The sequence below is a fragment of the Nelusetta ayraudi genome, unplaced genomic scaffold, assembly GCF_046127955.1.
Source record: "Nelusetta ayraudi isolate G7.1 ecotype Tasmania unplaced genomic scaffold, CSIRO-AGI_Nayr_v1 ptg000070l, whole genome shotgun sequence".
Lineage (NCBI taxonomy): Eukaryota > Metazoa > Chordata > Actinopteri > Tetraodontiformes > Monacanthidae > Nelusetta > Nelusetta ayraudi.
In genome coordinates, this window is record NW_027466120.1 from 4,472,100 (window position 1) to 4,498,397 (window position 26,298).

The 26,298-nt window shown below is 44.6% G+C and overlaps 1 protein-coding gene across 1 annotated transcript in view; it reads left to right on the top strand.

Moving 5' to 3' along the window:
• LOC142898699 (metabotropic glutamate receptor 4-like) overlaps positions 1-26,298 on the top strand; it is a 154,233-nt gene that overhangs the window by 90,795 nt on the left and 37,140 nt on the right. Inside the window, exon 3 of the mRNA XM_076041800.1 lies at positions 20,675-20,891. Within this exon, the coding sequence (XP_075897915.1) occupies positions 20,675-20,891 (217 nt within the window). The remainder of the gene's footprint in view (positions 1-20,674; positions 20,892-26,298) is intronic.

Here is a 26,298-nt window from a genome sequence, read left to right on the forward strand (position 1 = left end):
AAAAAAAAAAAAAAGACTTCTGGTGGCAGATCATTAATAGAGATCTGGGGCGGCGTGAGAGGACAATGTGTCCGACACTATCTCAGCTCCTACAGATCACAGATGGAGCTCTACCTTTGTCCGTCATCCTGGCACTATGGCAGGATGAAGATGTGTTTTAAATGATTCTTCGGGTGACGAGCAGGAATCCTTTGAAACTCACCATCGGAGAGCTGACTTCATTAGGTTTGGGTATAGGGGAGGTAGGGGCTATGACTTTGAGGTGATTGATTCTGGTTTAAAGGAAAGGTCATGTTTAATGACTTGCAAGTGCTTCGAGCCTTGATCCATTCTACTATTAGGCTCCTGAATATCTGACGGAGCGCTGCTAAATGAAAATGAAAAGGGGCCAAATCAGATTGATCCATCTAAAGAAACGCAAAAAGGAATCTGGGAAATTGAATTCCGTTTCGTGAGATAAACTCATACTTCTTTTTTGCCCCCCCCCTAATTTTCTCTGGATGCTGAATGAAATGGCAACCTGGAAAATAGCTCCCATCTCACTGTATGTACCACTGGCTGGTGGCAATAACATTTTAATAAACCAAAATATGAACTAAGATTAAATGCCGTTTCCCAAAAATAAATTTCCTCAGCATACGGCAGTTTTCCCAGTCCGGGGAAAGGTTGAGCTTTCCAGATGAACAAACTTTACGATTACACCGACTCCATTTTTCATCAGCGCAACGGCTCCATCTGCAAGTCCAGGGCAAGCAAAGTTTTGCCTTTGGTGGGCAACAATCAGGAGCTCGCAAGTGATGCAACCTGAGAAAATCGGAACATGCATCAGTGAAACTAGTGTTCTGTGAATACAAGACAAACAGCCCTCGTTTCACTCTCCAAGCCTCGCTCTGAGACCAACTCTGGCTCTTCAGTACAAAGGAGGGCAGAACTGCGAAGTCAGAATGTGGGGAATATTGCGAAACAGGAAGAAGCCACAAATAACTGCGCAGCTCTTTTTCAGCCCCCCTTGCCACCAATTAGAGGCGACATTTTGAACACATTCTCATGTCAGAGCATTCGAGAGGCCAGTCCTAATTTGCTTCGGTTGGCGCAAAGAGGCCTCAAAAGGAGAGAAACGGCGACGCTGCCGTGCAAATCCAGCGACTCCCGATTGAACCGCTTTTGTAAAAAAAAAAATATATAATAATAAATAAATAAATAAATAAATAAATAAAAAACCTGCGGCCGTCTGATGAATACGCAGCTGAATACGCAGCATTAGCAGACCCGTGCTAATGATGGCCTGGGGATATTAGCGGAAACTCTTGAAGACACAAAAACGTTGACAACCTCTTCGCTGGGAGCGATTTGACCCTGTTCGCCGCGGCCCTCAAGGAGAGTCTCATTTTGTTTTCTATTAACCGCCGTCGCTCTTGACTTCATCGTCCGCCCTCTGGCGGAGGTGAGAGGCGGGCGAGGGCACTCGCCGGGCTAACGCCGCCGGGGTTTTGGATTTCCGTCAGTTTTATTTGGTTATTTGCAAGTTTGCCGGTGGAGGGAGGCGCCGCTTGTTCTTGTTTGGGATATGAGGCGTGTCGACAAAATATGCTTTGAGTATTAAAGCAAAGATAAATTGTCTATCTGGCGCAGCCTGCGCTGTAATGTTGTGTGAAATTAACTTTTTGAGTCACCGGCCAAGGGGACCTGTAGACAATAAAATAAGGCATTACGTAAGCATATTTGTTTAGTTTTTTTTCATTGGCTTAATATATAAAATAGCCTTATTGTTACGCACCACACCTTTGTTTATGACGTTGAATGAAAAATTAGAAAATGCAAATGAACAAAAGGTCGTGATCTTGATCAGCTGTCACGCACGGTCAACCCATTTGTTGATTTTTTTTTTTTTGAATAGTACTGATTCAAGTAGCTTTCTGGGGTGTTTCCGGCAGCAGCCACCTGCCACTGAAACCGCAGACTGCGATCGATACCAAGAGGAAGAAAACAGACCCGAAGGGTCCACCGTGTATTTTCTTGTTCCGACATCTTACTGGGTCACGGGAGTCTCACGCAGATATTTTACAGATTTCACAGACACACCATCACTCTATTTATAAGGCTCCCCATACACTGCTGGTTCTCTCCTGGGGGGTCATTAATTTGCCTCTCTGCCAGTGCGGTGCCCCACTAAAAGTCCATCAGAACACGCGGGCGGCGGCTTATCTCGCCGTTGCTACGTTTGCCGGAGCAGAAATTGCAGCCTTGTGAATTGTCCTTTGCCAAAAGTCATTAAATGACTCTGTTGTAGCGCAGGACCATTAAAGACCATGTGATGTGGATTCAGTGACGACTCTCTGTTTTTTGTGCGTGGAATTTCAGCCATGAAAATCCCACAGCGGCCTTTGCGGTGATGTAACAGTTCAGGTGTGACTGGTCCGGGAAAACAGGACAGAACCGTTGCCATCCGTCGTCACGAGCACACGTCATGTTAAATACCAGCAAACAGCAAGTTTCGTCCTTGACAGATTTGTTTGTGTTAATGCCAGTGCAGAAAAATAAGGTGGGTAGGAAATTTTACGACCTACTTCCTGAAGTTTTAAACTCCCTCGTCAGTCTGCAGATGCTGCCATACTGTTTGTTTTCCTCCACATCTGTGGAAGGTGAAAACACAAAAGTGACACTGTTTTTTTTTTGTTTTTTTTGCATTTCATTTATCACTTACCAACTTAACAGTATAAAACCAGGAATGCGCAATATTAAAATATATTTCAAAAATAACACTCCGTGTCAACATTTCTGATATTGCAGATAACCAAGGTTACTGACTGTGATATGCTGCGGTATTCAAATTCTGTTCACACTGTTCGGAATGGCATCCACCTCTCAGAACTTTTTTTTTGTTTCAACTTTTGTTGCATATCAATCTGTGTGTCTTCCACGGACAAATTAAAGTACTGCCAGACTGCAGATGTGATTTCCTGTTTACACACCGTCCCAGAATACTTGCGCACCCGCATGACTTGACTCTTCTATGCACAACTGAAACACCCTTAGTGTGGTTGAGAGAGAGAGAGAGAGAGAGAGGGAGAGAGAGAGAGAGAGAGAGAGAGAGAGAGAAGAGGAAGGTTAGAGAAATTATTTTAAAAAAATCTAATGGAATTCTCGAAGAACATAACTAGTGCAGGGAAATCAGTTGAGATGTGTTGAACACATATGGGATGGTTTTGACAGTTTATTTGAATGTCTAATTAGAGAATTGATGTCAAAGTGTGTAATACGTGGCCATCGTTACAGAAGTGGAATTCTTTAAAATTGCTAAAAACAAAATTCTAAAACAAAACTTTGTGTTATTATCACACTTAGGTGTGTGTGCTAATCCATAAAAGAGTCAACAGAGCACCACAGCTTATATTTTTGGCTCTTTGAAACTTTTAGTGTGTTCACACGGAATTTTTCACACTTGGCATTCTCTCAATCACTTTTAATTGGGCACTGGTTTTCATTAAACACTAAACTGCTCCCAAACTTGTTAAGCACATATTGACTGATTTTCCGTGCACTCATAATGATCGCAGAGTATTCAAGATCATTATTCCATAAAACTGGTTTTAATTGAGTTCAATGCTGAAATGAGTCAGTGACCCCAACCTTACAAAACGGTAGTGGATATGAAAAAAACACTAATATGGGCCTGTGCTGATCTGGTCGACGATTTATTGCGCATCACACTGTATAAAATGTGATTCTACCCGAACGTGTAAAGCTTGTTCACCCTCTCCACATTGCTCTTGTTTTTGGCAAAAAACAAAAACACTTGAAAGAAACCTCGTCATGTTGCCCCCCCCAAACACTCCACAGTATCAATACTCTCTGCCGTTGTCGTAAAATAAAGGTAGAGGGCGACAAAATGAAAGGGCCAGCAGGAGCCGGAGGACCAGATGTCTTCCACTGGCAGATAAAGCACTATCTGTTTTCCGATGTAATGCAGTCGGTGACTCTGATAACCCGGCTTCGCTTCGCGTGTGGCCGCGCACTCCCCTGCTCCTGCCGCCGCATTTATCAGTTTACTTCGGCGGGCAGATTGACCCCTTGACCCCCCACGGGAGGGCCCCCCGCCGAGCTTTTCATTTCAGACACTGAGCCGTGCGGATCGGGGAGGCGCTCGATGAACCGTCCCGCCAGAGGGAAAAGGTTGCGCCTCCCCGTCGGCGCTCACTCCACCACACCTCTCTACCCCCCCCCCCCCCGCCTCCTGCATCACTTTCTTATTTACAGCCATATCGCGGCTGCTTTTTTGCTGAGCTCAGGCACTTTCCCCAGAATTGGAAAGCCCTGGAGGTGTGAATGGTTCATCTGCAGAGAGATACATCACTTGCCGGGATTTGCATGTAATTGAGGCGGGCGGGCGGCGCATAAAAAAGAGAAGAAGAAGAAGAGGAGGAGGAAGAGAAGTCTAGTGGGAGGACGGAAGCGATACCTTGTTCTGACGAGTCAATCGATTTAAATTGTTGTTTTTTGTTTTTTTCTGAAGCACGTAATGAATAAATTAGCCTCTTTATAATAATTTGGCTGAGTCACACAATTGGATCTTGGGCCACATTACAGCGGCTGCTGGTCAATGGCTCTTTGTGTGAAGCAGCTCCGAGTGTGTTTAGATCTTTTCATTGTTGATTTGTCCAGCATTGATCGGTCCGAGCGTTTGAATAGGGAAAGGAGCTCCGCTGTTGACTGATTGCACATTGCCAGCAGTCATTTTTCACAACAAATGATTCCTTCTCGAGTTCCTAACAATAACAGATCCTTGCGCTTCTGACAATTTGACTTTGTGACAACAATTAACAGAATTATGCGAATGATACCGAACCCGTCTATAATGACTCCAGGAACCCAGCACCATCAAAGAGTGAGACGTGACTTGTTTTTGCCCTTAAGGCCTTTAACTAATCAACCAGACTGCAATTAAGCAGGTGTGGAAGGATACCTAAGTAATAATATTTACCATGCATTAAATTACCTCCATTAACCTGCATTAGTAAACAGTCCATTGTCAATCAGTCAAACACCTTCTCTGTCTATCTCCACTCTGTTGCGTAACAACATTCAAACAGTCACATGATGCAACAATAAAGTTAGACGAGAAGGGAAATGTGTGTTAAAAAAAAAAGAAAAAAAAAAAATCCTTTGTTTCCAAAATCAAACTTTCACATTAAAGGGAAAATAATAATTGTGAGGTAAAACATATACAAAAATCCCAAATAGCTGCATTCGTTGTGTGAATCAAAATTAATTCATTCATTCACACACAAATTTAATCGAAAAGGCAAAATCAGTTTCACACCATAACAGAAAACTCTTTCAGCCTATTAGAAAACTCCCTGATGAAGTGCAATAATCCAAGAAAAATTCCAATATCAACGACAACATCCAACTATCTGGGACTCACAAAACCCATAATAGCTCAACCACTATTATACTAGTATTATCTTTGAGGTCATGGGACATTGGAGCACAAACAAGAGCGGAGCGTTGCAGTAGCAACAATTCTCGATGTTACATTAAATGAAATGAACTTGTTGTCCCCGGTTTCCATGTATGAGGATCATGAACTGTACGCATCTGTTCCAATTTTTATACATGGATTTGAATGTGCAAAACCACAAAGTTTACAATAATAGACAGAACAATATAGAATAATAGAGAACACAAAATAAGCAGTGCATACCCTTTTAATATTTAATAACACGCCATCCTATTGGGATTGACAAAACATCTGCACCCGAGTGGAGCACGGAAAAGCAGGGAGGAGGGAAAAAAAAAAGACCTCCCTTGAACAAATTCCCAATTTGCAAAAGGTTTTGAGATTAAGTGGTGCAAAACAAACACAATTAATGTGATGCTTAAAGAAGTCGCCCGCGGTTAAGTGTTCCCGCATTAACGGAAGCAAATTGGATCAAAACTGCGCCGTTTGTTCCTCGCCCACTTAAAAGTTGCAGCGCGAGGCAAATACTCCGCATTAACATTTGATGAGATGAGACGACAAATTATCACAGCAACTCACCCCCCATCCGTTACATGTGACCCCAGGACGGGTCGATTCTGCAAGTTTACTCACGAGGTTTTCACATGAATTACAACACTTTGTATGTTGTTATAAAAAAACAGAACAAACCATCAACCCCCCCCCCCCCCCCACTGGCCCCCCAGGCTCTTTCAACACTAAAAGATGCTGGCAATTGGAGGGCGTTTTTCTCTGTTTCATTGCTGCTTAACGAAAGTGGACATTGCTTTTTTTCTTCTAATTTCTAACAATGACAATGTTAGCTACACGGGTTGGCTTCAACTAGGGAGCAAATGCCATTAGGTCCAACTTATTTCAGTTGAGAACACCAGGCGAGACAGGAAAATGAAACCAGGCAATGGGATGAGGTGGAGGCTTCAGGCACAATAAGTGCTATTTTAAGACAGACGCAGTCGTCATTTTCCCATCGAGCGCCCACGTTGTTAGAATAGCAGTAGCACTTGCACCCATCAGTGCGCCCATGGGTGTCTCAGTCTTGGAGTAAGGTGTAGTCAGGCGCATTGTCAACCTGGTCTGAAGTCAACGCAATGCCTCCCTGTTATTTTAAGGCGCATTATCAAGACGGTAAAATACACAACAATACTCTACTAAAAGTCGAGTATACAAGCAAATACCTTCCAATTATTTTATTTAATATCATGCATTTAATTAATAATCTTAGAGAATCTTAGAAATAATTGAATTCGGTTTTCCACTCTCCTCTAATTGTCATGACCTGAACAGGAAATTGAACTGATAAGTATTCTACAGACCCAACTGGAATCCATGACCTTTATTTACCATCACACCTCCTTTAAATAAGGCACTATACCACACATACAGACACACACACACACACACACACACACACCCCCTCCGGACACCTTAATCCTCAGAGGAAATGGCTTATTGACAGACTTTACATGTTTACATGGTAATTAAGGTGGTAAAAAGAAAATGACTGATGAAAGGATGCTGCTGAATGGTTAATCTAGCCGCGGCGTAACACAAGTGTGCATCTCAGCCACCTGACGGAGGTAAAATAAAGGTTGAGTGGGTCTCCGTGTGATCAAGAGGCAGCTGGAGGGGGAATGACAAACACACTGAGTTAAAGTTTGCACAAGGTCTTCCATCTCATGACAACCGTACAGTAGTGAGAGCCCTTACTGCAGTCCTCCAGAGGACGCGTCTATTTTAGACCTACGTAGCTTAGCTGAGCCGACTGTTTGCATGAAGTAAAGAAGAAGAGAAGTGAAGAGAAGAGAAGAGAACACCAAGCAGCCCTGCCTTTATTCTTCAATATGAACTGTGTGCCGAACCATTTACCTCTATTTACTGCAACGCCTTTCGGTCTCGGGCTTCTAACTCTTTACAGTTGAGAACAAATGTAACTTTTTTCCCCCCCTTTGCATCCAACTAAACAGGCTTTGTTTGCTTGTGCTTGAAGGCAATATTCATGGATTCAATTATTACTGCTGCAGAGGCTTAAAACAACAACAACAACAACAACAACAATGGTGTGTTTTATCGTTTTCTTAGGGATACTCCACCACTTTACTGTCGATAATTCAGTCTTAAGCCGAAAATTTCCACCAATCTTTGAAGACGTTCGACTTGAAGGAGGATTAAAAAACAGCCCCGCTGCACAGTTTTGTGAATAAAACGCCACTTTCGGAGATTTCTCACCAGTGCATAATTAACTGACTTCCTTTGCGCCGAGGCAGATAAGCCAACTCTTTATCTCTCCTCCCTGTCTGACTTAACCCCAGCTTGCCTGACTTGAATCCTGAAGCAGAAGGAGTCAAGTGGGGAGAAAGGCGGGAGAGACAGAGGGGAGAGTTGCTATACGTCTCCTCTGAAAATGGATTCGGCGATGAGAACGAGAAGATTTTGCCCAGAGAACTGTTCTGGATTCGCAATCTGTTCAGATGGTGATGTCTTCGCCCATAGTGGGTGAGATGTATGCCGTCATTTCTGACATGCAAGGTCAGAGCATGAATTATTCATGGGCTCCATTTTTCACATTAACAGATTCCATCAGTGGGAGGGAAAACATCACGCGCTGAACTGGCTGCCACAATGCGGTCGTCATCAACCACAAGAGGGCAGCGGCCAGAAAAATAAATAACATTCAGAGCTGTGACAGGCTTTAAAGATGACAACTGACTAAGACAAATGTTCTTCGAAAATAGACTTAGTGCCCTCGACCTTGGCCATTCGGGCTAATATTATTAGCCTGGATTAGCCCGGATGCTGCTCTTTTCAAAATAAATCACAAACAAAAGCATCACCTTGCTGCAGTGGGCAACGTGACTTCACTTCACTCCCAAGAAGCTTTGACAAGAGGTTTGTGAAAAACACGGCACTGTTAGCCAGAGAGCAGAAGCACAGCGCTAGTGTCGGCCCTCACCCGCTGATGTTTGAGCTGGAGGGACCTGGTTACACTGCCTGGAACAAGTTTGATTTGTAAAGTGACTGACAGAAGCAGTTTCCAAGTTCTGCATCCACTTTGCAATTTGTTTTCTATGGGCTTTCTACCGCGAGAAAAACAAACATTATTCATTGTCCTGAGCTGCTGCTTCCCAGACATTGATTAGAAATTAATATCCATTCTTGCCCTTTTACTATTCCAAACACAAAATAGGATTGTATATAAACAAATGTCTAAAAAAAAGTGTAAGATGATGCATTTCTTTATCTTGAAACATATTTGCCATCAAGCAGGTGCTTGTTTGCTCAAGGAAATGCGACCTGCTGCAAATTCATTATTTTCTAATTCCGCCCCTCACCTCAGTTGAGTTATCACCGGTCATTAAATGCCAGTGTAATGACGACGTTTACGGCTACGGGCAACAGACAGGAGAACCAAGCGCATCTGAATGCAGATTGGATTTATTATTTATTTATTTATTTATTTATTTATTTTCCGGGTCGTGAATCGGTGATACAGGAAGGATGACTCAGCCTTGTAATCACACACAGAGGTTGTGAACTGGCATCGCGGTAGAACGAGCGGCCTGTGCCATGAGCTTCCTCGCCAACAGACAGACAGACAGACAGACAGACAGACAGCCGCCCTCGTCCTCCACAAACTGGCTGGCACAATTTACTCGAGACGGTTTGCGTGGGCCACTGCCCTCGTGATATTTATGTCACTTTTGAGATTGGCCCGGATCGATGAGAAACAGTCGGAATCCGACACAGCGTGCAGGCCTTCGCTCAAAACCTTTGGTGGAAAAATATTAAACCCTTTCACAACCCAAGGCGCCGCCGAGAAGCCCTTTCTTCTCCGCTGATGCCTTTTTTCAAACAGTGAAAGTTGAAAAATAAGCTGTCCTAGAACCAACAAAAGAGTCATCTGGTCATTTGAATTCATTTCTCACATCTTTAAGAAAAAAAAGAGCCCTGCCACTCTCAAAGAGGCCTCATATATGGGCTTTGATTGATTTGACATAAAGGGGCGAGAAGAGAGAATTTCTTATCAAAAACAGAAATGCCCGCATCAATAAATAAATAAATAGATATGTTGTTTTTTCCTTCAATCACACAATCAAGTCTGTACAATTCATCTCGCCAGGCGACCGACCGGTCAAACGCCAAAATCATTCAGACTGTCGTGGCGGGAAAAGTCCACGAGCTTTGGTCCGTGCAGCGATTCATTAATTATAAATGCCGCTCTCTCGCAAACCTCGCCGCAGTTGTGACCTTAAGCTGCAATCTGTTTGCACGTTGAACGACACAAATAATTCAAATTCTAATGGGACAATTAATCACAGTCGCCACGGCGCACAGTTGAATGCCGACGCTGCTCTTTAGCAAGCAGCATAAGAGATGCAAGTGGGGAGCGGTGCTCACAGAGAACCCCTCAGGATAGTGCACGCACGCGTGCACACACACACACTCACACACACACACACACACACACACACACACACACACACACACACACACACACACACACGCACGCACGCACGCACACACACACAGGGCCCATCAAACACTTAATTCATTCATTCCCAGGGAGGCAGGCAAAGTGGGAAAAAATGGATTGTCATCCAAAGTTTGAAAAGTGAAACAGAAGAGCCCACCAGAGAGAGGCAGAGAGGCAGAGAGGCGGGAAGGGAAGGAGAATGACTGGATGGAACACGTTCTTATCATATATTGTCTGTCCGTTCTCTTATTCAGCCGATAAAAAGATTTATGCAATGTGGAGCAAGGCAGAAATGGCTGCCGGCTACTATTTTGCTTTGGCATTTGAATATGTGTGTGTGTGTGTGTGTGTGTGAGAGAGAGAGAGTGCAGGGGGTACGCTCCTGAATAAATGAACAATGACAAAAGTGGTTATTTAGAGGAGTTTGTACATAACAACACATCAGGGGCTTTGTAGGATTGAAACACAGGGTTGGGATGAAGTGAGGCAGAGCTGCTGTTTGAGTGCATCAAACACCAGAACCATGAACAGCACCCACAAAAGCCAGCTTCTTTCTCTTTTTTGAAAGGAGATCGTTATCAGGATCCCCCTGACCTCAACATCAAACACGGTTTTACATGAGACAATTAGCTTTTGTTTAGTTTTTTGTTTTTTGCATGATGTTTGATGAGTCAGCGCAGTTCCATAAAATGTCAAGCAACTTTTAAGAGAGTGGGTTTTCTCTTTTAATATTTTGATTAAAAAAAAAATAAATAAACGGGAGTGCGGAGGTTCCATTAAGCGACAGTGTGAATTGCCGAGGCTTTCCTAAAGCACAGCGGCATCACAGGACGCTGCTACTTTGCTGCTGAAAGAGGGAGAGGTGAACAAAAGCAGCAGAAGACTGGAGACCTGAAGATACACTGTCAACTGGCCGGGTCGGCATTATTCTTTCAGGTTCGCTCGCATTTGATCATTGTTAGCGTCGACAACGGAAGCGCCTTGTGGGTCACATGACCTGAACGATGGCTCGAAGTCAGAGTCAACTTGGCCAGCCTTCGTCCAACAGCTTTAAAGGACAGAAGGAACCTCAGGCCAGCGTACAAACTTTATTGCAAACGAGAGGAAATGGACTTGAATTAGGCTCATTAACTCATGCGACGTTCAATAAATAACGACTAATTGTTAAAAGTTACAGTGAGGCTGACCAGCGGAAAACACTTTCCGCGACACTGTATTACACTGCAAAACACGGACGGAGACTTTGCTGTATGAATTAATAGGTAAATGAGTTCAGTAAACACATTCCTCTTCCCGGCTTTCCATTAAGGCTCAGTCTCCCAAGCACACATTAGCCGCTACTTGACTTTTGATTAAAGTAACGCTGTAAACATCTCATATCCCGCTAATTACTGAGTGAATCGGATCAAGTCTCTCCGCGAATAAACACGGCGTGGAAACTGCAGCCGCTACACTTTTTTTTTTTTTTTTTTTCACCTTAAAGGAAATCCTCATGCCAGTCGCACGTGCAGCACGCAAACTGCTATGTTCAAACACATGCAACGACGGCAAGAGGCGTGGAGATTTCACGCCATGCATCTTATCTTTAAAATCGCTGCGGCTGAACGGCACCATGCCGGCGGATATAAAAAAAAAAAACCCGACGCCTTGATATTTAAGACCTGTATTTATCAAACAGCATGCGGGAACATCTGCGACGACTCGTCGCCTGTAAACACGACTGTCACACTTGCGGATGTGAGCGGCACCGGTGCCAACAGGCAGGGAGCACCGAGTCGTTGAGAGGTAGCACGTTTATTTCTGGCTCGTTCAAATGAATTTATTTATTTATTTATTCGCTTGTTTTTTGTTTTTTTCTTCCTTCCATCTCTCTGCCGCTCGACTGCTGCGACGGCTGAGCTGCCGAAAGATGAGAAAACGTGCAAACAGCAGGAACGGCATGACATTTTTGTCCGCACTCTTTGCGTGTGTGTGTGTGTGTGTGTGTGTGTGTGTGTGTGTGTAACGGTCAAAAAGTGAAACAAAAAGAGTTCACAAGCCTAGAAAAGACAGGGAATTTCAGGGTGAGTGCATTTACTTTCCGCGGTGCCACTTCTAAGTGACATCTTTGGTGGGAAGAGGTGATAATGACGTTTCCACTTCATCAAAAAATTGTTTGTCTTTTGATGTGCAGTATTTTTATACAAGCTTTCGGCCCATTTGATGCCATTAGAAAATAAAAGCAAACATCATCCATACTGACTTCAATATAAGAGAAGGGAAATTGAAAAAAAAAAAAAAAGTTTCAAATTATACCTACAGAATGGGTGTCTTTTTTATTTTATTTCATTAAGCTCTTTGCCATGTTTACTTTATATAAGAAGCGAACCTAAAACACATCCGTTATCGTAAGTGCGGCACTTGAGCGACTGACAACACTGGTGTCGACGCTCCGAGCTGCCGCGCTTTCCAAAAAACAAACAGCTTTTATGTATCAGAAAGCCTGTGGTGCATGAGCCCAGAGTGCACGGAAAAGAAGACGAATGGGGCGATTTCCAAAACAAATGGATTTGAACAGCAAAAACATCTGACTTGCCAAATTGTACAAGTGCAGTTCTAAATGTCTCTGCTTTGCTTCCAAGAAACATCAGACATTTGTGAAGTGCTTCCCTCTTCCACAGGCCTTTCAGTCTGCTGATTCTTTCTTTCTTTCTTTTTTTTTTTCTAAAGAAAGTTAAATTGCACGACCACGATGCTATTAGCGAGATGGATAACCTCTGCCTTGGAAGGAACAAAATGTGCTTCTGGTTTTAAGAAGCCCTCTGTCAAAACACTCATTTTTACCGTCCTATTAAGAAGAGAGAAAAAAAAAAATCCACTTTGCGACGGGTTGTTGTGCAGGTTGAACAGGGCGCCGCAGTGCATAAACATGCCCTTCTTCCAGCGAGACTCAAAACCTTGCAAGGCTTCAGTTGCTCCGGCGTGATTATTTTTAGCGCGGCATGCTAGCGGCCCTGAACCCAATTAAAACCTGGTTGGAGCGGCAGAGCAGAGCAGTGTGGAGGGAGAGTCATTAGTCAGATCACGACTTAGATAACGCAGTTGTCATGACATCGATCACCAATAACTCAAAGGAAATCTGTTTGCCGGCTTCATTGTGCATCCATCACTCATGTCGCGTCACCGATGCGCTCTTTAGAAGCGGCGGTGGGAAGACGCACATTCACAGACACGCCCGGTGGAACTGCACGGACGGCTGGGAAACACGCTCCCGGATGTTTTCTGCACTTGGAGTGTGAATGAGGTTGACAAGGATTCGCGATGCTTTGTGTCTACAGGACAGAAGTGGGGAAGAAAAAAAAAAATTGAATGGCGTGTAAACAGGAAATGTGGGAAAACGAAATGATATCTCACACAGAGGCAGAGGAGGCGCCCTGAGCGGCGCTCGCATTGTTTCACTGGAGTCTCGCCACTATTGAGCTCAGCAGCTGGGCTTTATGTGATCTGGGCGGGCGGCGTTGTGACTCAGCAGCTCGGCTGTGCGGTTAGTCACAGTGTCGAGCCAAAAGGTTGTCAAAGCAGACGCTTTAAATCAAGAGACAGTTCGCTCCCAAAATTGAAAAAAGAGGGGGAAAGAAAATAAAAAACGCATTTTTATCCCCCTGATTTGTAGCTGTATTTAATTCTCTATACTGGTTATGTGTGTGTCTGTGTGTGTGTTAAACTGCGGCTCATCCATGATTTCTATTGAAGTTTTCCTAAATTAGTTAAATTCAGTTGGCATGATCAATCTGGGAAACAATTTGTAGTGAAGAGACAGAAAGGGGAGGAGTTTCTTGAAGAGGTTCTGACCATCTGGCTGAACTTCAGGAAAGAGAAAAAAATATTTTTGCTGTGCACCGAGCAGACAGATTCATAACATCTACAGTGGAAAGCGACTCCACCCACCCTCTCCGCTAATTGAGCCAGCTAATACCAGCAACATAACTTACCGCCGCCCCCCCCCCCCCCCCCGGGTAATGTTTTTGTTACAGCTGCACTCGCAGGCCACTTTATCAGGCACACCTCGCAAGTTACAGATACCAAAATGAAGTGGCCACTTAATACATGCAAACACGCCGCTTCAACGTTGGACGTGTTGTGTGTACAGAGGAGGTACATTCTTGCACACCTTCGCACAACTGCCGCTCACCACCACTTTTTTTTTTTTTCCTCCCCGTCTTTATGGGACCATTCCCTGAAAACCCCAGAGATGGTTGTGCAGGAAAATCCCAGTAGATCAGCAGTTTGTGCAATACCTGGAGCAGCCCGTCTGGCACCAGCAGCCATTCCACATTCAGAGTCACTCGCAGTAAATCTGCTTTTTCTTCCCCAGTCGGAACTTCGGCAAGTCGTCTTCACCGCGTCAAAGCTTAAATGCTTCGAGTTGCTGTTATCTGATTGGCCGATGAGCTGTTTGTGTTACCAAGCAATAAAGTGGCCGGTGAGTGGAGCCGGTTCAGTAATCTTTTTGTTGAAGCCAGTGAGGAGGAGAGACAAGGCTTGAGAGAAAAAAAGAATACCACAAGACAGAGGAAAAATACATTTGATTTTGGAGCCGTTTGGCTCTCTGGGGAAGGAGGAGGCACACTTCCAACATTTACTCTTAACTGAATGCGAAAATCTGGTGTGAAACTTTCTGGGAGAGGGAGGGTTAGAGGGTGAGCGCAGCAAACTACAATCTGACCACTAGATGACAGAATTTTACACAATGTCCCTTGAACCTTTAAAGGCCAGTTCACTCTGATGACCCCGCCCACGTTGAGATGACAGCCAAACGTTATAGAAAACAACTGCAGTCGAGTCGAGGCACGTAGCACTAAAACTGTGTAATATTAAAACCTAATAAGTGATACTGATGATGGCGCCACTGCGTGGGGAGGCTGACCCCCAGTTTAAGCCCAGCGTGCTTAATTATTGCTGCACTGTGGGAGGCCTAAAGCCTCCTATCATCCCTCAAACCGTGCTTTTAATTAACATCGAGCAAAAGTGGATTTTCATCTCACGATGCCCCGAATCCTGTCAGTTTGTAATTTATTAACCTCAGTTCCTCGTTTTGATTTATCTCATTTGCTAAACGCTGCAGAGTGTGTAGTTCATTTTGGAATTAAACAATGGGAGAAATTACATTGAGATACACACTAAAAACTCTGTAAAAGCCCACCGAGGAATTCCATATCAGTGCAGAGTCCATTTTCTTTTTTGCCATTTTCACCTGCTTGATGAGAAGATGTGGTGTTTTAGCAACAGGGACGTTACTAAAACAGTCCACTTAATGAAAGCAGATTCATAAGCAGCTCCATGTTGATAATGCAGACCTTTGTGTTCAAATCACATTTTTTAAATCAAATCTGTGAAAAGTGCACACAACGATGAACCTTCGGGCAAAGCAACTTGAAAGTAGACAAGAAGTTGGTGGATGTGCAGACAACAGAAGTGAGGGTTGAAGCGCTTGATTGTCAAGGCGTTATCAGCTCCACCGTCTACAAGGAGATCCAAGGAGATAAGATCCAGGTCCACTTGCCTGCAGTTCTACTCTTAAAGACCTGAATGACTGCGAACACTCACAGAGGCAAAACAGTTGGACTCAGAATTCTTGAGTCCATAGTGTAAATGTAGCCACTGAGTTAGCCTCTGAGCAAAACATGCTAAAGGAAATTATGGCCTCTGTCTTGTTACAGTCTAAACCGATTATCTACAGTAATTGAAAGACCAACAAGTCTTTCACAGTCACAGCAGTCCTACACAGCTGGCGCCCGGACGCACGACTAAGCTAATGCAGGAGTTTTTTTTTCTTTTTTTTCTTTTTGATAAACACAGATTAAAAGTTACGCGCTAAAAGTCTTTCCAGGGTCTGAGGAGAGCGTTCCGTTTCTCTCCTGCAGCACACAGTGCAGATGTATAATATTTCTGTTAGTCCTAATGAGCATCATTACTCCCCGAACTGATGCAGTGCCAAATGAGCTCATTGAATTTTTAAAAAGGCACAGTTATTTAAGGCAAGCGATTCGAACATTAAATCTGCATCAAAAATCTGCTCGAGATTCACATCACTGCAATTAAGCGCATTTCCCAAGCCCATTAGCAATTAAATGGATAGCTCCGGCTAAAGGGGCACAGATTAAAGCGCTTCTGCGATTTTCACTCCTTTTAGTTTTTTGTTGTCTTTAGCTTGGTGGTGTGGGGTGGGAGGTCAAGGCGCCGGCGGTGCATGAACGGCGAGGTCACAAAAGGCCGACATCAGAGGACAGGAAACCCAGCTGCTTTTTCGGGGACAGATGGGAAGTGCACGGAGCGTCGCTAACACGGAGGCACGAGAAACGCTTTTCGAACGTCCTCCCTAAGATCTTTCACGGCCCTATCTGCCTGTTAGCACAGTCAGCCTTTATGAATTTAGAGGCGCGGCTCATTCCAGAGCCTGCCAGGGTATTCTCTCACGCACGCGAGAGCCGCTTTTCCCACGAAGCACCAGTTTCACCGCGTCCCTTTTCAGCTCCGCTTTCTTTTGATTCTCCGGAGGCGCAGCAGAGGGGGTTCTTTGCCGCGGAATTTAATTTCTTGAGTCCACGCTGGGGAAGCGACTGTGTCCTACTGTCGTTGGGGTGTGGAGGTGTGGGGGGGGGACTCGCTGTTCAGGGCTATCGCTGTAGCAAGGAATCTCGCCAACACAAACATGATAAGCTCTGCCTGTCGCGCCTCCTGACAGAATGCTGAAGTGGTGCGATTGTTGCTGCGGTGGAAAATCCCTCAGGTGAGACGGCGTTGCAGCACAGGCCGGTCCCACCGCGCAGCTCCCGCTTCATTTGGACAAAGCGGGATTTGACACGTGACGAAAGCGGCGAGAGTATTTTTAACCGCCGACGTCGGCAAATTGCGAACAGACGGTGAAAGCGCCACTGAAGACGCGACGCAACGCTGACGGCTGAATGGAAATGTGCTGCTGCGCGCTAGCGGACGCTAACCTCATCTAGCACGCTGCTTGTTAGGTGCGCGCTGTGCGCTCGGCGTTACGTTCGAATGCAAGAGCAGCACACTGCATTTTCACATGATTCTCACCAAGGATTTTACTTTACACACACACACACACACACACACACACACACAGGATGTGATTTGAGACTTCAGGGCCTTTTTATTTCCAACTGAACTGAAGATCCACACAAACACACACACTAGAATTAAAGTATTTTCCGCTTCTCCGTCTTGAGTTTGAGCTGCTATTTGCAGTGCTATTATAAGCTATTACAGACACAGCATTTGCTCTTCTGTCAGCAGAAAAAAAAAAGAAAAAAAAACTTGATGATGTTGTTGCTGCTCCAAAAACTCCCAATGGGAGGAGCGTTTACATAATGCCTATGGGTACTGCAGGAAAAAAAAATGAGGCAGCGCACATTGCTGATACATGGGCAATTGCGTCATACCTTATTTGAAAAAAAAAAAAAATTATAATACAAAAGGAACTACGTGAAAATAAGTTGCACGACAGAAGAAAAGAGGGAGACATTTGCAGCTTTACTAAATGGATAAAAAAAAAAAAGCTAGATGTGTGAGCGTCACTTTTTTCCACCTTACAAGAGGAATCATTATTGCCTCCCAACACCTTCGCGCGAAAGCCGTTAATTTTAGTCAGCTCGGTGTGGGAAAAAAAGATCAATTAACACCTGCTGCTTTTTCACGGGTGGGAATAAAAAATAAAAAAAACTCTGGTGCACAAGGTTGCGCCTTCCGTTAGTGCGAGCAGAAGGTACACCAGCTTCAGGGTCAGGTGCACCTCAGACCGCCTGCCGTTACCAGCGAGCGGGGTCAGCTGACTGCCGCTGGTCTGCAGGGTGCGGATACCAAACGCACTGTGTCAGAACGCTCGCCTCTAAGTGCATCCCGGGGGGGTTCTGGCCTTCAACATCGATGTTAGTCGGCGCTCGCACTTCGCGAGGCAGCACTACTTTGCACATGTGATTTCCGACCTCAAAAGCAGATGAGCGATGCACAATTGCCTGAGAAGACCCGAGCGGAGCAGAGCGATGGCTCGGCACAAAGGCTTCGGCTAGCTGACGTGCAAAATGCTCCATGCCCCATTAGCGCGCACAACAAAAAAAAATCCCCCTTTTCTGCCTTTTGTCTTCTTGGAAAAAAGGGAATCAAACCAACAAGGCCGCCGATAAGTTGTCACGTTAGCCCCGTCATTCCCGACGAAGACGGAACAACAGATGGCTCCTCTGGGGTAGGGACGGGAGTCGGTGTGGAGTTGCGTGACTCGCCGGACCTTCTGAGGTCGCGCTCGCAGATTTGAACAGCTGCGCCTGGAAACGCAGAGCTGAGGAGACGAGCAGGGGCTCCAGCTGCAGCTGAACTCTTCCAGTCTACAGCGTCCGCCTGCAGTTATAGAGCAAATAATGAAACGGTGCCAGAGATTTGTGAGATTAAAGTTGACCTTTGAGGTCACATAGGTGGATTTAAGTGCTTCTTTCAGTCGGTAGGAACAGACTTGACAGCAGTGTGCAGATCCACCGGGGTGACCGCTGCCTTGAGAGTCAATATGAGGACAATTGAGTCAGGATAAGGCGTCCGATGGAGTCGGGCAGACGGTGTTGGTTTTCTTTTTCTTCAGCCCTCACTGGCAGCACCTTGCATGGCAGCAGCCACCAACTGAGTGTGTGAGTGAATGGGTGAATGAGAGGCCATCGCAAAGTGCTTTGGGGTACCGTGAAGGTGCTGGAAAGCGCTAGTAAATAAAGCCTTATAGTTTAGTTTTTAGCCGTGGTTCTCAAACCTTCTCTGTCATGCCCCACCTTGGAGGAAGAATTTTTTTTTAGAAGCCCCAAATTTGAAGTGGCTGTGTCTTGAGGGATCCCGATGAACCTGCGAGTGGCCCCATGTCTCTAGGACAAAGTTGACTTTTGACCCCATAGACTTGCATGGCATTATAGTTATTTTATTACGCTTTAAAAATGGCAACGGGTGACAGTGTGAGAATAAACTGCAGCTCAGAAAATACAAGGGAAGCCTCGCAAGTTGTAAATATGCACACAGATATGTACCTCTCTAAGATTTATTAAAATAAATTTCAAAAACTTGGTCTTCCAGCAGTAACGTTAATAAACCCCCTGACTACGTGTCGGCTCATCAGGGCCTTTTCTCCACAGCGCAATACAAAATATTCAAACAAGACCTGGAAGAGACAATTCAGGCTGTCAGTCCAGATTTACTCAGGCAGAAAAATGTGAACGCCATTAAGCTGTTCACGTTAAAGTAGCCCATTAACAACGCTGAAAAAAATAACTTTTCCTGTGCAAAGGCAATAAAAAGTCCCGTATTAAAAATGTTAAGAGTGTGAACCGTCGACAAAATGTACTTCATGTATATCGTTGGATTCAGATTAGTTTCAAGTGTGCAGCCAAGCTGAACATACTGTAGTTGTTGTCAGCTATGAAGGTGCCAAATCAAAAGTTTGCTCGAGTCCTTGGGAGAAGGTGACCAAGTGCCATATTTCTTGGTATTCAATAACATCAAGACAACACATAAAGTCAAAACTTCTCAGCTTCAGGAAAGAGTGTTGTTCTGACCGCACACAAGTGTTTTACAGTCTCGTATCCAACTATCCTCCGAAAAACACCCATAAATCTCCAAAAGGACCTCAGTGTAAATTCCCAGAAGGCCGATGAGGCCACATGACAAACAGTACTTGGAGAAGATGAGCTGTATTTAAAGGGCGCAAAGGGAACACTGTCAAGGTCAGACAGTTTAAGACACATTCCAAAGTCGTTTAAGCTACACTTCAATAATTAAACGTACATTCTGTTTACTTTTAATGTTCCGGTGGATTTAAAATCAAGAAAAGACAGACAGGAAAAAGCCATCAGCATCAAAAGTGTGGACTTTACCCCTAAATCACCAGCTGACCATGAAAGAGCCATGGTCACTTAACTCTCTCTCACTGCGCTACAGCCTCCAAGCCATAGGAAGATCACAGAAAGCTACCAGAGCCACAAATCTCAGACAACTTGAGCAAGCAGAAGTTGAGATTAAGCGGCAAGTGAGAGATTCCTGCTGCAGGCAGATTCTCAAAGACTTCCGTTATGAAACCTAAGAACAAAGGAAGAGAAAACCTTTTGGAACGGAGGCATGTGACCTTATTTAGGTTCTTCTAACTTCTCAGGGAACTTTTCTTAAAAAAGAGAAAAGAAACAGAGCCTTGCATATTTCTATGCGCCTTCTTCTAGTTGTGTGCCTGGATTGGAGAGTCTTTAGCCTTTCAGGACGAAAACCCCCCCCCCAAAAAAACACATTTGCTTTGTGACTTCTGACAACAACGTGGGGTTTCACTGCAGCTCGGGAGGCTGATCGTTTTGTCGATTATGTGTCTCCCAGCACAAAAAAAAAAAGAAAAAGAAAAATATCCCATGGTGCTGCTGACAAGTGTATATTCATGAAGAGATTAGCGTCACTTGACTGGGATGGAAAAAACACTTCTCAGGGAATAATGTTGCTAAGCCTGTGATCACCCAGGCTACTTAAGGCAGCGGTGTGCCAGCTCTGGCGGGTGACGGGTGAACAGTGACGGTTTGGCACGTGTGCAGCGCCATAATGTATCTGGCGTTGTCTTACTTTTACACCGGAACCTCCGAGAACCCTGCAACTACGACAACTCAAACGTCTCTATTTTTGTCCCCCTTCGTGTTTCACAGATCCCTCAGGTGAGTTACGCCTCCACGGCTCCCGAGCTCAGCGACAACACCCGCTACGACTTCTTCTCCAGAGTTGTTCCTCCGGACACCTACCAGGCCCAGGCCATGGTGGACATCGTCAAAGCCATGCGCTGGAACTACGTGTCCACCGTAGCTTCTGAGGGAAACTACGGCGAGAGCGGCGTGGATGCGTTCATTCAGAAGTCGCGGGAGGACGGTGAGTTCCGGAAGCGAAGACGGTGTTCTGTCCCTCTGCCAACTGACTGTGGTACTGGAGATCACGACTGATGTGCCACTGATTAACAAGTGAATAAGTAATTTGCACCTTTTTTTTTTTTGTTCGGGAGTGAACAAAAAAGCATGTGTGTGTGTGTATTTTGGATGAGCTTCGTATGAGAAAACTACATGCAAATTATTTTGGGAACTTGCATCAATCCTCAAGTGTGGAAAAAAAACTGCGAGTTGAAAAAAATATTAGTGGGTCATCGATTTGATATTTACCATCAACATATCAGTGCACCTCAGCATCTTAAAGTGTTCATTGGGTTTGTGGTTAACTCTTAATGAAATGATATCCAAATTAGGCCCCTGTGTTTGGTCTCCATGGAATATTCAAATCTAACAGGGAGCCTGCAGGACTCCAGCAGCAGGCCTTGTACAGTGTTGGGGATACAGTCAGTTTGGCGCAGCGTGCTTGAGACGGGGTCTGACCTCTGACCCCGTCTCAAGCAGAATGTAATGACTAGCGACGTGTCCAGTACTCTCCCTGCCACTGAGTCCCTCTCTGTCCCGCCAGCTCTAAGCTGCTTCGCGTCATCGGCCGTCCTGGAGTGGAACCAGCGGCAGATTAGCCGAGCAGAGCGCTCCAGTCTGTCCAGCCCGGCTGCCTATTAGCCCAACTATCCATGCAAAGGCGACTCGAGGCCTGACACGAGATTCAAACCCCCACCCCTCCCCACCACCAGCCCCTCGGTTGAGCCCTTCTTCCATGAAACTGAATCTAATTCTTTCTAAAGGGGCAAGGTTGTTTTGAAGATATTTGTGTTTTAATGGTAATTCAACTCCAGCTCAAGACACTGACTTAAATTTTCTAGTTTAAGTTGAAGTCCTTCCTAAATCCTGGTGGATTTAAGGACATTGACAAATACTGGGGCCCAATCCATATTCCTCCCTTAACCCTCACCCTTGACTCCCCTTCAAATCAAGTGTTAATGGTCCATCTTGTAACTTAGAAATGGGACACGCCTTAAAAAAAAAGAGAAGGCAGTTATGTCATTGGTAGCCGTTAAAAAGAGGCAACGTCTTTTCTGACAGCAGGACCAGCAACAACGTTGTAATGCAACTGTGTTGGCACGTCAATGGCTTTGGCCGTCTTTTGAGATTATTTGCAGAGATATTCAGCTGAACGTCACCATGTTCTACTGTCTTTGGTGACAGTGAAACAAACAAGTGTTAATACAACCAGATAACCAAACTGAGTTACCATAAAAGATGATAACAAACCTGTGTGTTTGTGGAAAGCATTTAATGTGACTGTCTCCTGATAAAACAACTTAACGAGAACATTACCAACAAGACAAATAACATTTCTAAACGATTTTCGGCAATTGTCTCAAGATCATCAAAACAAATAGCTATCCTACAGCATGGAGGTAAATTACCAATAAATGACATTGAACTACATACAATTTGGTTTCCCAAATTTTTAGATCTGTATTAAAAAGGAAAATATTTCAATTTGTTGCTCCACATGCATCCTTCCGCACAGTGTTTTAAACAAAATGAGCAGATGTGACACAATGAATTCTGGCACAGCACTTACTGCCAAGGGTAGGGGTGGAAAATCTTCCAGCTGAGGACCATACAGCCCCTCACTCATGTCCCAAAAAGTGGACACTGACAATCGGGACATCACTGGCACTTGGCTACTGTTCGCTGTGACATCTGCATCTTGATTTTAGACTCTTTCATAGTCACTTCTTTGCAGTTAAGCCCGAGTCTTTGCATCGTTACGTTCAACGCTCAGATTACCCCTGCAAATCGGCTGGAAACCTTCCGAGTGCATCAACAAGAACAAGTCAGTCACACTGCACTGTCAGCTTCTGATCAGACTCAATGTGGCCCACTCATTACGCCGCACATCAAACCATCTACATCTCTAAACAATACATCCAACATTCCTCTGCCAAGTCCTTTGAGCCTGCGCCACTGGCACCAGTTGAGCTGGAGGCGATATGCTAATACTGTTGATCCTCAAACAAGCAGCGTCAGGACTCCTCCTTCAGACTGTGAAGTTGATATCAGGCACACACAAAGAGCCCGGAAAGAGGATGAGCACTGATAAATACTTTTTAAGGTTTTTCCTTTCATATTATTCCAGAAAAATGCAAGTAAACAAACGGCAGGAAAATGTCTCCTCTATTTAATCAACTGGCAACGAAGGGCAGCACGTTGGGGGAGGGGGAAAAAAACAACAACCTGTCAAACACACAGGTGAGTTAATATTTTTTAACCGCCTGACAACTGTCTAACAGCGATTTCGGCAAGCATCTGTCACGGCGGTGACATCCTCCGAAGTCTGTCAGGGAACGTTAACAAGCCCTGTGCTGCATCCCGGAGGATGAAAATACTCCCACTTCTCCTCCGGCGTGCGCTGGAAACGCTCGCACAAGCCAGCCACAGGTATTTGGCTGCTTAATGGCTTCTGTCTTCGTCTGCACAGCTAATGAACGAGCAGGTCAAAACTGGCCAAACGCTCCCTCTCTCTCATTGGCCGACCCCGGGGCCTTGCTGTGCGGCTGACTCCTCTGACCGAGGCCAAAGCAGGTTTGCGTGACTTTGCTCGGTCACACAAACCTGCTGAGAACTGATTGATGTTGGACGATGCTATTTCTATGTTTTTAACGTGGTCTTTCTTTGGGAATCTGTGATCTGCCGGACGGCTGGCAACACACGATGACCACAATGACAATGCATGTCACTGACCTGTGACATCACAAAGGGCTGATTTATAGAACTTTGTGTTGTAGCATGCACTTAACACAGGAACCAAAGAACACATTTTTTTTTTTTTAATTATTTCTGAACTTCTTAAATAAAAGACTAGAGGTCTGATTATTAAAAGAAACACAACTATTTGAAATTAAAACGCTGGTAAACAGAATTGGTAATATGTAATCTTCTGGGAGAGAGCAGGCATTAAAAGCATTAAGAGTATTTGAGTGCCTCGTTGCCACTAAGTGCAGCATTGCTGTGAGTTTCAATCTGCACTACTGCACAGGAAAAAATAAGATAGGAAAAAATACTATACATGGAAAAAATAGGGAAACCAGTTTCGACTTGTCTTCAATCTCCAATGTGGGCGTGCTGACGAGGGGAATGACATGTTTTTTCCATGTAAAATAGCCCGACAGTCTGCCGCGGAATCGGTTAACATATTTTACATGAGGTACAAAAAAACAGGTGTTTATTTTTTAGAGTTGCATTTTTGCGATCAAAGCCCGGTTTTGGACTTGAAGAGGCTGCAGCTGAGATAGCGCAGCCTCAGAGACCAAAACTGCTGTGTTGGCCCATCTTGAAATCCTGTTTCGTCAGTATTCCACACCATTAGGTGCTCCACTTCAGTCCACAGCTTGTATGGCGAGATCAAATTACAGTAAAGTATATTACAGTAAAAATATATTCCAGCTCAGCTCCAGCTAACTCTTAAACTGCACAGAGGAAGAAAAGCTGACAATTCAGACCCATCCAGCTTTGCAAATGGAATAAAACAAGTTAGCATCCGTGAACAAAATTACTATGAACTTAAAAAACGCAACCTAATCCTACTGGTCAGAAACGTTCTGGATCATTTCAGATAGTGTGTGGGAGTGTTGGCGTAGGTGCTGACATGTGCCTAATCACACACGATCCCACTGATATGATTTGATCCAGGCTCACAGGGCACCCGAGTCGGAAGAGAATCAGGGCGGACACTGGCGCTCGTGATGCGATGAGCCCGGCTGGACGTGAATATTCACACCGCGGAGTTGAAACAGTTTGACACACGGGTTCAGTCGATAACACCGAGGTGTGTTTTTACAAATAACCTTTAGCATTTCAGCTAGCTGAACAGAGCGGGAATAATGAAGGATATCGACGGGGACTGGGTGTTGCGAGCCTACGTGACCTTGTTCTTGGAGGAGATGGGGAACAGGTTGCCGACTTGGTGAAAGGTCCAATCCAGCAAGTCTGTGTTCATCTGTGGAATGTGTAGCGGACACAAGCTTGACTCAGTTTCGATGTTCAGATTGTGGGTCTGACAAAAACTCCAGTAGAGAGCTCATTTAAAAAAAAAAAAAAAAAAAAATGTCACAGCCTGAAGCTCATCAATTGGATTCCAGCAGCCTTTTTTTTTTTTTTTAGCGGCAAACTGAATGCTAATACAGCAACACGTGTCCCTCGCAAGTTTTAAGCGCCTTCCGTCGGCAGTATTTTGTTTCCGTGTTGCATTTCAAAGCTTTGTTGGGATTCCTTTCATTTCACTGACCCTGAAGTTTGTCTTTGGATAAAGTAACGCTCGTGTGTGAATGAAACAGTTGCTGCCGCAGGGTGAGGGTTGGTACTTGTTTAAACACAAGGTTGCGCTGTTTGAAATGAGAAAAGCAAAAAAAGCGGCGTTGGTAAGCTGCAGTTTTGTATCTTCTGGTCCAATTCATAACTTCTTCAAATCTACAACAAAGTCGCTGGAGGTGGTTTCCAATCAGAGCTAAAGCGCACAATGTTTTATGGGAAGAGGTTTGCAGAACTGCAGATCATGTGACGTTCAGATCATGTGACCTGTGCTGTTTGAGTCTTCCAGCTTCCTGGGTTTTACAATGAGAAGGAAAACATTAGCATTAACATAGCATTAACACATCTGCCTGCGTGGATGAGGAGACCAAAGTGTTCCTCAGACTCACTGACGCACAGCTCCATTATATGACGTAACTATACTTTTTGTATTCACATGAACATGCTTCACTTGATGGAATAGCGGTGCCAGTGTTATAGATATATATTTTCATCATAATTTTTAAATTACGTCAATGAAAATTTGCTGTAGGTTCTTTGAAAATGTAGCATATGTGTTGCTAAAAGACTTTTTATTGGACTGATCTGCAGTCCCAAAAAAGATTTAAGATTTGAAATACTTCCCACGAAACACTGCTGCAAGGATCTTTCAGACACTGATGGCAGCAGTGAAGCCAAAGAGTCTCAGGTGGGGAGCATTAGGAAAGTCTTGAACCACTTATATAAGCTGGAGAAGCATCACTGACACACTTTCACTATCATCACTTGGAACCATCTCAGCCAGACTGTTTCCCACTCAAAAGACCAAACTGTTTTACATTCACTTAAAACCGCTTCGGGCCGAAAGTTGGATCTCTGTTGTGGAAGATGATCACAAAAAAAGAGGTTTTCAGCAGTGAACTTTGAAATGCAAGACTGTCCTTGACGCACGAGTGTCTGTTCCTTCACCAGATTTTCTCTGTTTATTCTCCCCTCTGTAAGGCTGCCATGCCTCCGGTGTCCTTATTAGAGAGCGCAGACCTCCGCAGTGATGGCGGCTGAGACAGCACGCAGTCTCACCTTGTGGAAAGCAG